Source organism: Corvus moneduloides, chromosome 2 (genome assembly GCF_009650955.1).
Source record: "Corvus moneduloides isolate bCorMon1 chromosome 2, bCorMon1.pri, whole genome shotgun sequence".
NCBI lineage: Eukaryota > Metazoa > Chordata > Aves > Passeriformes > Corvidae > Corvus > Corvus moneduloides.
The window spans coordinates 66,131,253-66,144,483 of NC_045477.1; the positions used below are offsets into that span (position 1 = coordinate 66,131,253).

At 35.7% G+C, this 13,231-nt stretch overlaps 1 protein-coding gene across 2 annotated transcripts in view; it reads right to left on the minus strand.

Annotated features, from left to right (window-relative positions):
* The window catches only part of KLHL1 (kelch like family member 1), a 196,988-nt gene that overhangs the window by 65,402 nt on the left and 118,355 nt on the right, over positions 1 to 13,231 (minus strand). For both annotated transcript variants that reach the window (XM_032099888.1, XM_032099889.1), the window contains exon 5: positions 8,098 to 8,310. In XM_032099888.1, the coding sequence (XP_031955779.1) occupies positions 8,098 to 8,310 (213 nt within the window). The remainder of the gene's footprint in view (positions 1 to 8,097; positions 8,311 to 13,231) is intronic.

The following is a 13,231-nucleotide window of genomic DNA, read 5'->3' on the forward strand; positions in this document are numbered from 1 at the left end:
TAATTGATTTAACAGTTAATATAATCTAGTTTATCCATAAATATCTGTTTTCACATGGACACAGTGTATACATTCTAGTGGGGACATATATGAAACATATATTCTCATAAGCGTTTCACAAAAAATGCATAGAATAAGCAACAGAAGTACAGCATTTTTATGAAACTATTGTTCTAAGTATTTCACAACACAGAATTAGTTTAAGAGGGGCAAGGTCTTTATTTTCTATGCATCATTATCATTCCCCAATAATTTTATGACCACATGAAGAAGTGATTTAATTAATGAAAATCCACTCTTCCACTAAATAATTTTACCCTAAAATGTTTAGTAGTGAACCATATGCTCAGTATATCATGAGACACTGAATAAAAAGTCAGGTAAGTTGCCTGTGTGTTGGATAAAGAAAGAGTATTATGTTGAGACAACCTTTTATTTGAAAAGCACCTCGTAAGAGCTTCAAAGCATTTACTGGTATTTACTGGTATTTACTAAACTTTACTGATAATAAAATGCATTTGGAAAAGAATGTCACACATAACTATGTTAAGCAGTTATCACTTTCACTTGTTTACATGTTTACAAATGTTCACATGTCATTTATCTACACAAAAAATTCCCAGCCATATTGACAGGACTTTTGGACAATTCTAGAACTATCTAAAAGGCATAAAAAAGAAATCCTTTGGATTGTATCTTGCACACTGCATTGAAGTATCATATCTTTGTTCAGGTAAAGTATCAGCTGACAAGCTACATCCACTGCCAGAGAAGCTGCTATAAAAAAAGTCAAAAAGTTAGCTTTACTCTATGATCTATATAAGAAAATTTTTAAAGTAACAGCTTATTGTGTTTCTACTGGCTATACTCCACTAATTGTCATTATACAGGCAACTGAAATTTCAAGCTGAAATTTCTCCTACATTGGTAAGTTAATAGAGGAATATGGAGATCATCCTAGAAGCTTGATCAAAATTCATTTTTTGTGGACTGAGAAGTTATTAATTCTTAAGGTAATTAATTTTTATTTACTTGAAATTAACATAAATATTACTTTAAAAATATTGTTAAATTTCTTCACATTCCCTAATTTATATTATTCTGATAGAGGTTGGCGTTCAAATCGAGTGATGCTTAATCCACTTGCACAAAACCAAGCATTTAGCACCATTTGAGATGCCACAAGGTGTTTAAGAATCCACACAGAGCCAGTAAATATAGCCCTGGATTTATGAGGAAATGTTTCCAGAAAAATTGCTTGGAGCCAGGCAGCACGATAATCCATGGAACTTCTCAAATCAGCACACATGTTTGCTCCTAAGCGTTGGGAAGGGCACTAGATCTTCATTGCCTATTGATGCCATGAACATTTTTTGCCTTTTCTTTTATACCCCGTCATACCTTTTTTTACAACTTCTGTATTCCTAGTGCTTTATGCCTACATTCTTGGACTTGTTTGCCAAGCTGAGAGACTAAACATTTTAGAAGCTTCGTAGCTAGGGATCAGTGTGCCCCAGACCCCAAGTTCCTCTCCAGAACACATTCTGTAAACCAAGATAGAGCCATCCAGGGGAGGGTTCCTTGGGGAGGGGGCTCAGTTGAGCCTCTCACTGGGGAATCTTTGATAAATATGCTAATTAGTGAGACCTATAATGTTATACCCAATCTTTTGGGGGTGTGCATTTGGCGGGGTGCATTTCGGTGCATTTGACCTGGATGTGTGCACCAAAAGATCCTTAAAAAAAATAGCAAGGTAAAATCCCTTTTCCCCTTCTAACCGTGTATGACTCTTGATTCTAAGACCAGGAAAAGGCATCACTATAGTGAGAGGTTAGGAATCTAGCTGATGTGGAGAAGCCTCTACACATAGGTGAGTAAGAAACTGAATCATACCTTCAGTCTTTTCAGATTCAAGTTATAATCTCCTGGTATGCAATTATTTAGAAATGATTGAAAGAATTCACAAAATGGTGTAGAGGATGACTGAGTTTACACACATACTTAGGATTTACCCCAGATCAATTGGTAGGAACCAATCTTAAAAGCCTGGAACTCTACTCAGGTGTGAGTTCTTATTAGCTGCACTTGTTTAGTGACGCTGGAGACAGTCAGAGAACTGAAAAAGCTTCTCATTTAATATTATCAATCACACTGCTCTCAAAGACAAATTTAAAGATTGACTGACATAGAATGATACCCTCCATTTTTGCTAAGCAAAGAAACATTCACTTGTTTCCTCTAGCTCAATATATATTGAAAAGGTCAGAACTTAATGAACCTGTCTGACAACTGCCTGGTTAATTGGGGTTTTTTTTAGCAGTACAAAGAAATAACTCCTTGCCAAATGCCAGCTGAGCTGTGGAAGGAATTTACAAGTTTACCTCATCATGTTAGTTATCTAAGGTAAGATTTAAAGGGTTTCGACTCAATTATTACATGCAAATTCATATATATTTTTCAGATCATGTACAGTCAGATGTAATGTGTGAATTCTAAGGGGATTTAGAGGCTCAGTGCTTCCTACAAGTTACCTACAGCAACTCTGCATAAATAAGAGGACAACTCATGTGGATCTGTTTACTTTCTCTCCAGTGGCTTACATGGTATTTACTTCATTTTATAAGGACTGCATTGTTTCTGCTCCTGGGCAAGAAATCTAATTTAGATGCCTATAACAGGTTCACTGGATCTGAGCCACAATGTATTTAATACTCAAAGACTATGCATTATCCTACTGATGTGAATTGCAAGCCTCTGAAAGTGGTATTATTAAAAGTGTTGCAGAGGAAAAGACAGTAATATCTCTGCTTTACTCTATGATATTTTTTAACTCTCCTACTGTTACAAGTGGATGCAAATAACAGCCTTTATAAACCCAGCACACTTCTGAAATACAAGTTAGCTTTAATTTAAGCATTTCTACCATGAAATATTTGTGCTCTTTTTATCATGCACATCTGAAAAACACTAGAACAGTATCACATCCTCATCTTTACTGTCATGCTATTCTAGGTACTCAGTATCGTGTTAACTTCTAACTCTTGCTTGTAAGTTCCTTCAGCAGCCCAAGTACCATCAGCAACTTCTCAGACTCTTAAAAAACACCATAAAAATAATGTTTTGCCCAACAGAAGCTGCAGAATTCTTGGCTCATGCTGTAGTATCAACATTAACAGATACATTACATTGTGTACAGACAAACAGCAGCAACCAGCTTTTCATCTTAGTAAACATGATTACATCATTAGTAATCAAAATAGGCAGAGGCTCAAATACACAGCTGCATTGCATCGAATGCTTCACAGCACAGCTTGAGTCAGGGAACAGGAGATACAAACACAGAATAAACTATTGTGTTTTGAGAAAGGTGGAGAGAAAGATAAGGAGAATTCAGTGGAATAGATTCAATCTCTTCTACACCATGTGCCTTCATGGCCAGAAGTTAATATTTCAGCTTCAGCTGCAAGGTTAGACTTTTGTCTATATCCATTTAGTGAGGATTTAGATGAACTGTTTTGCTCCCTGAGGGGTGGGAATAGCAATCACTGTATCACGTCATCAGAGATTAAGGTGAGAACACCTTTAGCTATTCTCTAATCATACCTTAATGGATATATCTTTCCAAAACTATAGATTTTCACTTCTAAGGAAAAGGTTCTTAACTACATTCTACTATGAAAGAATTAAATAAATGCATATATATATGTGTGTATGCCCATGTGTATGTGTAACGTACATTCATGCACTAATAGATGCTGTGGGCCACCCAGCTGGAAAGTAGCTTAGCAGAACAGGAGCCAGCACTGTGCCCTTGCCTCAAAGAAGACAGGCAGTTATCTGGAGCTGCATTAGATAAAGTATTGTCAGTAAGTCAAGGAAAGTGATTCTTCCCCCAGCCTCAGCACTGGTGAGGTCAAACCAGGAGAGCTGTGTCCAATTCTGGACTCCTCAGTGCAAGAGAGACATGAACATACTGTAGAGAATACAGTGAAGGCTCACAAAGATAATGAAGGGACTGCAGCACTTCTCCTATGAGGAAAGGCTGAGAGAGCTGGGTCAGTTCATCCCAGAAAAGCAGAACCTTTGGGAAATCTTACCAATGTTCATAAAGACATGAAGAGAGGCTGCATAAAAGAGACACCAAGGCTCTTTTCAGTGGTGCCCAGGGGACCAGAGTCAATGGGCACAAACTGAAACACAGGATGTTTCTGCTGAACATCAGGAAACATTTTTATACTGTTAGGGTGACTAAGCACTGGCACAATCCTTGGAATTACTTAAAACTATTTAGATACAGTCCTGTGCAAATGGCTCCAGGTTATCTCTGCTTGAGCAGAAGTGTTGGACCAGAGGTTATCCAGAGGTCCCTTCCAACCTCAGGCATCCTGTCATTTTGATGCTGTGACTATGTATATGTTTATCATATCATATAAAAAAAAAAAGACATATATATGTATATATACATACACACACACACCTGTATATAAACTGTCTGTAGTGTTTTTGTTTTGTTTTACATGTACTAATTTTTTGGGATTTTTTAACATTAAAAGGGTTTAATTTAAAATTCATTCAAAAATACTGCTGAAAATTGAGGGCAAGAGTACCACCACTTAGCCACAAAAGTAGCTTCTCATAATTTTTTAACAACTGACTAAATGTCATTTTAAATATAGTTTTTGCTTGTTTCTTAACTTGTTTAACTTACTCTCTGTACAGAATGCTATTAAAAGTTACAGTGAAAAAAATTCATAATAAGCTTGTAAATTAACAATTCAATTAAATAATCTAAATACTTCAGCATTAATAAGCTTTAGGAGTGCCACCAAATTTTTACCCTCTACAAATCCCTTAAGAACAAAAACGAGCATAAATTATGTTTCCTGTATGGATCAACATAAAATGTCTGGAACACCTATTGGAAAGTATTCTTATTATTATATTAGCTATTATATTGCCTATTACCTATGTAACTACTTATTATAATGTGAAATAATTTCTTATATTGGCCAAGCTACCAATATTTGCTTTTTGACTTGAATGAAGAAATATGAACTGTTTTAATTCAGAAGATGGTTCCAGGCAAATCAAAGAAGCAAAAAAGTTTCTATGGCAACATTGCAGGTTCTATTATTTCATTTTCAGCTTCATTATAGTTTCCTTTTAACGTGTTAATACTGGCTTGACTTCTACTAAATTCACCTACTGGATTATGAATCCCATTGTTTGATATTGTAGTACTTAAGTCTGACTACATTGCCAATATAATTACTGCGCCTTGAGAGTGAAATGAGGTATCATGAAAACCCAGGATACAAATTTAAAGCTTCATTTTAAGAGGATCTCAGTACAATCTTTCCAATCTGTTAATAATCTCTGTAGTCTATGAGTTCATATTTTTCAAAAGAATTTAAAAGTAAGGAATATAAATCGGGTTTTTTTCAAAGGTCCAATGATTAGCTGCTAATTTTGACCTGGCTTCTTTCCAGAGAGCTCTTCAGTTAATTTCCAGTGCAATGAAAATGATAGAGGGTTTTATTTGATATATATTTAAGTATAAACCACAGCAAGAAAAAAATCACCTTTTGGTAATAAAAAGTAAATTTTCACTTTCAGGTCTCAATAATTTTTTGCTGAAATTTTGTTATATCTTATTTCTAATTTCAAAAAACACCTTGCTTTTTTAGCATTATAGTTGATATATTTATGAAGCAGTTCTCAAGTACAGACCAGCACCAGTGTGTATGACTTAATTTCCATATTAAATAGAACAGAAAGTTCAAAAGAATTGCCAGTATATCACTATAAAATATTTCTTTCTAAATCTCCTTATAAACAGTTTTTAAACATTTTCTTTTCATGTACCCAACTCACTAGTCACCTACCCCCTTGCTATATAAGTGCAGCTCAGCAATAGCCAAAACACGTGTGTTACCAGCACTGTGTAAGAGACTGAAATGGTTAATGGCTTAAATTGCTAAAATCATTGGAGGACTTTTGCCCACAGTAGAAAACTGCAAAGATGCAGCTGTTCATCTGGGACCATGGAAACCCATCTCTCCATCTCTCCCCAAATATGCCTACTGTCTGGAATTCGGACTGTGAGGGGAACTTGAGATAAGGTAAAGGGAGCACTCCTCAAGTGATACTGGAAGAGAGACTGGAATGCTGGCGGCTCAAACAATCAGGAACAAGCTGACCTGTGCAAAGTAACCTCCGAGGTGCAGAGAGCAAGCACAGCTGACACCTCAGGCTATAGCTGGGTGTTGAACCAGGTAAGGACAGAGGCAAATCCTTCCATGCACATTACTGTCTCTACTCAAGTGCCTCAGCTGTGATAACTCCCCTTTTCCGAAGTACTGGGGCATCCACATGTAGCCTGAAGGTATTGAGCTCTGCTGATGGGCCATAATGGGTCTTAAGGGACTCAAATTCATTGATGTAATAGGCAGGTGTATCTTAGAAGGTGCCAAAGACTCCCGAAGTGTCCCATGATCCACAACATTACATCATCCAGTTGAAATTCCCCACTCCCAGGGAGGTACCTGGGCTTTCCTACCAGAGAGAATATAAACCAAGTAGCTTTTTTGTCCTGTGGATTTCCTGGGATTTCCTCTGTCAGCTGGTGATCCAGTCTGAAATTTTCATTTGATCAGTATGTGGTGACCATCACTTCAACAGACATCAAAACAAGTCTCATCTTGAGGCCTACAGGTGGTGAAATTTTTCTAATCTTATCCCTTCCTTCTCTTTCTTATACATTTTCTTAAGTGACATTTTTATGCTTTTATATTGTAAATAGCTATATACCTGTTTTCCTGTACAACCAAATTGTTCTACAATAAAGCCTACGCATGTATGTTTAAAAACACCAGTCATTCAGTGTTGTTTCACTCTAATCTGCCCCAAGGGATCTGTTAACAAGATGGGTTACTTTCACCTGTTTTATCAGTAAGTGCAAAGCACAGCACCTTATCAGCTGCCATGAAGAAAGTTAACTTCACTCCATGCAGACCCAGTACACTAACTGAAAGGAGAATGACCAGTTGTATGGAATTATGGAAAAAAATTGCTACTTAGTTCTCTGGGGAAAAAAAAAAAAATCAGGAGCTGAAGCCTGAATCACAGATTCATAGAAGCATTCATAAGAAAGGAGATCCAGCTGACTTCCAGTGGTCACCTAGGTCAAGTCACATCAGGGCTTCTGCCAACACTGGATTTAGTGATCTGGTCTAGCTAATTCAGGAAAACCTTCAATGAAGAAGATCACTTAGCCTTTGAAAAAACTGCTACATTTGTTCATTGCATTCCAAGTGATTCCTCCCCAAGCCAATGTCCAAACTGAACTGCCCATGCTGCAAGTTGGAACGTTTGCCTCTTCTTACATTTTGTGGTGCGCTCAAGAATGTGGTTCCATGATCTTACCTTCAGGCCTTGAGTTGCTATTAGGTCATCGCTTAGTCTTCTTTTCACTAGACTGAACAAGCCCACTTCTTCTGCTTCTCCTTTCCTAGCTGTCATACCATCTTGGTAGCCCACCCCTGGACCTTCTCCAATTTTCTCCTATGCCTATCAAATTGTGGAGTACAAAACTGGAAACAAAAGTGCAGGTGCAGCCTTAGCAGCACCAGCTATTACAGGAATAATAACTTCATATGGCCTGGTGACAGAATTTTTTGTTGTTGAACAATATACAGTTCTCTTAATTCATACTGTTGACTCAGCCTGGTATCTGTCATAAGCCCCATGTGGTTTTTTGTTGTTGGTTTGTTTGTTCTGTTTAGATTTTGCTGGGTTTTTTACTGAGAATATTTATTATTCTGCCTGTTATCCTTAGCATGTTATGAAATCTGCAGTTACTCCTCTTCAGTTTCACAACTCTGCCCTTCTTGTGTATGTGTTGGCCCAATCCTCAAGAGAGATCACTCAGGGTGAAAGGCTACCACCTATTTTTTCTGATTCTGAACAGGTTTGCTTTTAAACACACAGAGTATTCAGAAGTTGCAGATTATAAACTGATGAGAGTTTTCACAAGAACACAATAATTATGACGATCTTGTTGTTATGATGATGATGATTGCATAATTCTAAAAATACCTGAGGTGGAAGGAGTGGTAATCTGATATAAGCAAGCAGCATACTTAGGTCATTGCATCGCCTCTGCATATCATACTTCACCCACATCATTAAGGCATGGAAAATGGTCTCTTCATCAGGAACATTCACATCATCACTGGCAAGAAGTTTATGGAGTTCTTCGGCTGGTAGAAGTAAAAATTCTTGATTTCTTATAACTTCCATTATATTCTCCTGTGAAGAAAAAGGTATTTCAGATCCAGTAGTCCAGTAATTTCAGATCCAGCAAGAAAATAAAAAATAACTGTTAAAGCTAATAAGCCATAAGATTAGTCTATATCTGCCATACCCAGATATGGGTATGCTCTGCCATACCCTTGCAGCTCATGAGAAAAACGAAACATAAACGATTAGAGTTCAACAGCCATAGTTGCAATTCATATATAAATATATTCCGAAAAAAATATGAAGATTATATGATAATACTGTAATTAAAAATTGTCAGAATTAGTAAAGGCGGTTGTTTGAATTTTTTATAAACTCAGTTGTAGTTGAGCACATTAAATATATTGTAAGTCTTTACATGCACATACTACATTTTCCTGGATATTTTCACTGTCTGATCTATTTCTTAAATAACTTGTCAGTCATACGTAGTTATATTATGAATATCTAGATTTCTGTCTACACATATGAGGAGAAGATAGCACCATGAATTAAGGATTATTTTTTGACCTTGTTTAAAACAGATTGTTAATATCCAGTTATCATGCAAAATGTTTACAGCAATTAAAATCCCACAGTATTGAAAACTAATACTGTTGTGGTTTAGGAATGGTACTCCCCAGTTCAGTGCTCCCACCAAGACTCTCCAAACCACATGACACTCTCTTGCTCGCCTGCTTTTTCCGTCACCCCTCCTCCCTGTGGTGGGCTGGAGAGGAAAACTGGAGGCACAAAAGGTACAGGTCACTGGTTGAGATAGGAACAATTTACAGGAAAAAGCAATGAGGTAAGGAAACAAACAGTAACAGCAACAATACTACAAGAAAGGAAACGATTCACACAGAACCACAGCCCCCACACCAACCCCCCCATCCCCAATAGACAACACCAGATGGATCCCTCTGTCACATTTACTTGACTGGAAGGAACTGCTCCCCCTTGGAAGAGACCTTTCCCCTACACTCCTGGCAATGACATAAGGTTTTACAGACCAACTTCCATGTCCTTGCTATGCCCCACTCCTGCAAAAAATTAACCTTGTCCTGGACAGAACCAGGACTAATAAAATAGGTTTTATAAACTAAATTGGTTTTATAAAATTATTTTATAAACGACATAAAACATAAACAACAAAAAAAGTGTTGCATTTAGCTGTCTGAATCCTACTGACTGAATTAAGCACTCCCTGAACTACCTACTCTACATCAACAGGACACAGCAGAATCACAGTTCTACAGATATTTTTTTCCAAACATTTCTTGTAGGGTGCTTCATATCTGTGGAGAAATTGTAAATGTGTTTTCATATTCTTGATCCACAGACAATTATAAGACGAAAGTGAAGTAGTTGAAGACTGGAGGCACAAGAAAAAAGAACAAAATTTTTATATAAACCAAAAATGTAAAAAGTAATAGAGGGAGCAGTAAGTTACAACATCTAATAGATAGTAATGAATTTCATTATTCTGTTTTGGATAGATGTTCTAAGACGAGAAGTGGGGAAAGAATGACAAAACGTTAATCAAGGACTTAAGTGTAAGAATATCGAAACTGAGGGAAGTGGATAATACCACTGCTACACCCACTAAATTCAGTTTTTAGCTGAATTCAGCTATCAAAATCCAAATCAATGCTATCTGTAATTGCTTGTTTGGGTCTGCACCAGGAGAAGGACTGACTGGTCATTGGAAACTGAAATAGAACTAACATAGTATCGCTAAGACATTATAACAAATACAGGAAAAAAATGCGCAAGACTTGCAACATCAGAATTATACTCCGGCTCTAGTATGTGACATGCTGTCCTTCCCTGCCTGATGCAATAGAAGGAAACTCTTATTTTCATTCTCCAACTTCATATTTTTTGAAATTTACTGCTTAAGCATATTTATTAAAAATTAACTGCGTACTATTTTATATAAGGTAGCAGAGATGAATAATGCAGACATAGACATGACAAAATCATGAGACAGTAGATCCTTGAAATGTGTAATGTAATTACAGATAAAATACGTAAGTGCAGATGGAATAAATCAGATATAGTTAAAAATTATGCTTTTTATTATGAATGTGAATGCTTCGATAGGTAAAACTTAATTTTCAATCAGTTACTTTTTAACTCTACATATATAGGATGCTGACACAACAGAAAATCAAAGGTATATATATATGGTCATGGACTACATTAACCATGCTGTTAAATTACCTTAACATAATTGATAATTGGATCAAAACAGGACTCGGTTATTTTCAAAATCACTAGATTAAATGTCAATAGGACCCTAAAAATGTAGATTTCTCTGGAATGAGGTTTTAAACTATTACCTCCTGATAAAGTTTAAATTGTGTGTCCAGAACATTGTAGAATATCTTGGAAATGTAAGGGAACTAGTTTGTAGGCAGGCACTTAACCACAAGCTGGCTTAATTCATTTTAATTAAAAAGTCATAAAATTCACAAAATTTCATTGCACTTCTCAATAAAATGATTTATAAGACAAAGTTTAATTAAGCGTGGTTCAACTGAGATTAAATCCCATTATGAAAAAAAATATAACTCTACTTCTTAATAGGAACCAACATCAAACTCTGCAATAGCATATTAATCCAAAGACCCAGTACTATAGAGAAGCATTGTGGTGGTGGAACACATTTCAGGAACTCACAGAACTCAATTAATTAAGAATAGCATTCAAAGCAGGAGCTCTAACTTCAGAACAATAATTTTAGGTTTGATTAAGGTCTTTTTGGTCATCTTTTAATGTTTTTCATTTGCATATATGCTTAAAGAGAACTTACTCCACCCTCTGTACTGATTGACCATTGACTTAAAGTAGAATCAAACAAAGTTTTCAGACAAAACATATGAGCTCAAATCTCTTCTACTAAACATCTGGACTTACATTAATTTCATGTTACTCAGGCATGAGTACTGCAGAAAGTAACAAATATATATTATGTTTTATACATATAATATGCCATATATATTATAAATATACCATATATGTAATAAATATGCCATATATATACATATATATAATATAAGTGTCATGGATATAATTCTGATTATATATCTATAAAATCCAGGTTTTTGATCTTCAGAGCTAAAAATTCTCTCCTTCAACTCATTAGCATTTCCTGAACAGACTAATGAATGTTAAATCTTCCTAGATAACATTTTAATTTCTTGAGGTTAATTTCATTTGGAGCAGCAAAGCATATTTCAATGGCTAACTGTTCTACAGGATACAACAGATATCTGTGACATCTTTCCATGATACATTTAATAAAATTAAAGTTCTCCTGAAATTAAGGTGCAAGATAGGAACTGAGCTACACAGTTACAGAATTAGAGAATCATTAAGGCTGGAAAAGACTTAAGATCATCTAGTTCAACCATTAACCTAACACTGGCATCTTCAGCACTAAACCATGTCCAAGTACCACATACCACATCTGGATGTTTTTTGAGTACTTTCAGGGATGGTGATTCCACACTATGACCACCCTTTCAGGGAAGAAATTTTTCCTAATATTCAGTGTCCTTTTCCCTTGGCACAAGCAGAGGCCATTTCCTCTCATCCTGTTCTAGTGAAGTGCTTTCAGGAATGCCTAGGTCCTCATGGGCACATAAAACTTTATTAGGAGAACAAGGGTACTGAACCTTAAAGTGTGCCGAAGATTATGTGACAGAGGTGTATGAGTCTCCAGGACCTGTAATTTTTGACTCAAATACTTAAGAGGATTTGTAGATCTGGTCTTCATTATCTCATAAGTCTCACTAGATGCACTGGGCCCCTTCTGCATGCATCACTTGCATAGCCTTTCCATGTTTTAAATAAGTGGAGTAGTGGATTTTTGCTTTTAATTCAGAAAATGTAACCTACAGTAGAAAGTATGAAAGTCTCTGAACCTGCTTGGACAAAGCTGTGTCACTTGACTGCTCTTCCACTTTCTCCAAGTGACCATGCAGCAACCATTGCTGTGGAGTCATAGCATTTCAATGGCAGAGATGTTTCACTTGTAAAGCTTTTCAGCAGTACACAGGGTTAGCATTAAATAAGCATGAAGCATCAGAACAGTAGAGCCATGTAAACAAAACACATCTACATTTAAAGGCAGATAAGCAATTGCCCAAGTATTTAATAGAGTGTGCATCATATAAACATAAAGGCTCTAATAAAATTAAATTATTAGCAAATGAAATTTAATACCACATATCTTTATAATGATGTCACCAACACAATTGAATTAGATTTTTTTAATCTTAACTTGTAATGATCATTATTCCACATGGAATCAAATTATCAAATTATCTCAAATTATCTAGCAAAAGCTAGTTTTCATTGATGTTTATGTCATTGATTTCACTAATCAGCATATATCAGTTATAATGAAGAACCTCAAAAATATTAAATAATTTCATATGTTGACAAAGAATGTCATATTCTGAGAGTGCTATTCAGAACCTGCTACACCAGAAATGCCAAGGAAGTAAAATGCTTAGCAGGTTTTCTGGTTTTGGATGTATGGGTCTTATTTAAAATGTTTTATGTTTTTGCGATTTGGACACTGTGATCTTAACAATTAAAAAATTTACACCAAATAAACTAATGCCAAAACTAAGATATCCATATACTAGGCTTTCACTTAGTACATCACTAATGTCCATAATATTTTAAGCTCATACTACTTTTAGTTTAGAATTGAGGTTTTCATGAGAAGATTTAAATAAATGAATAAATAGTGCATCTGATTTTCATATTAAATCATATTGGTAGTATACTTTCTGAAGTGATAAGACATGAAAGCAAATTTTGATATTGGTCAATTCCCAAGCTATTTCAGTCTGGAATTACTGCTGCTGTGTTACACTGAATTCAAACCTCTTGTTTTTATGCCTGATTTTCCATATCAGCTGTGTATCATATA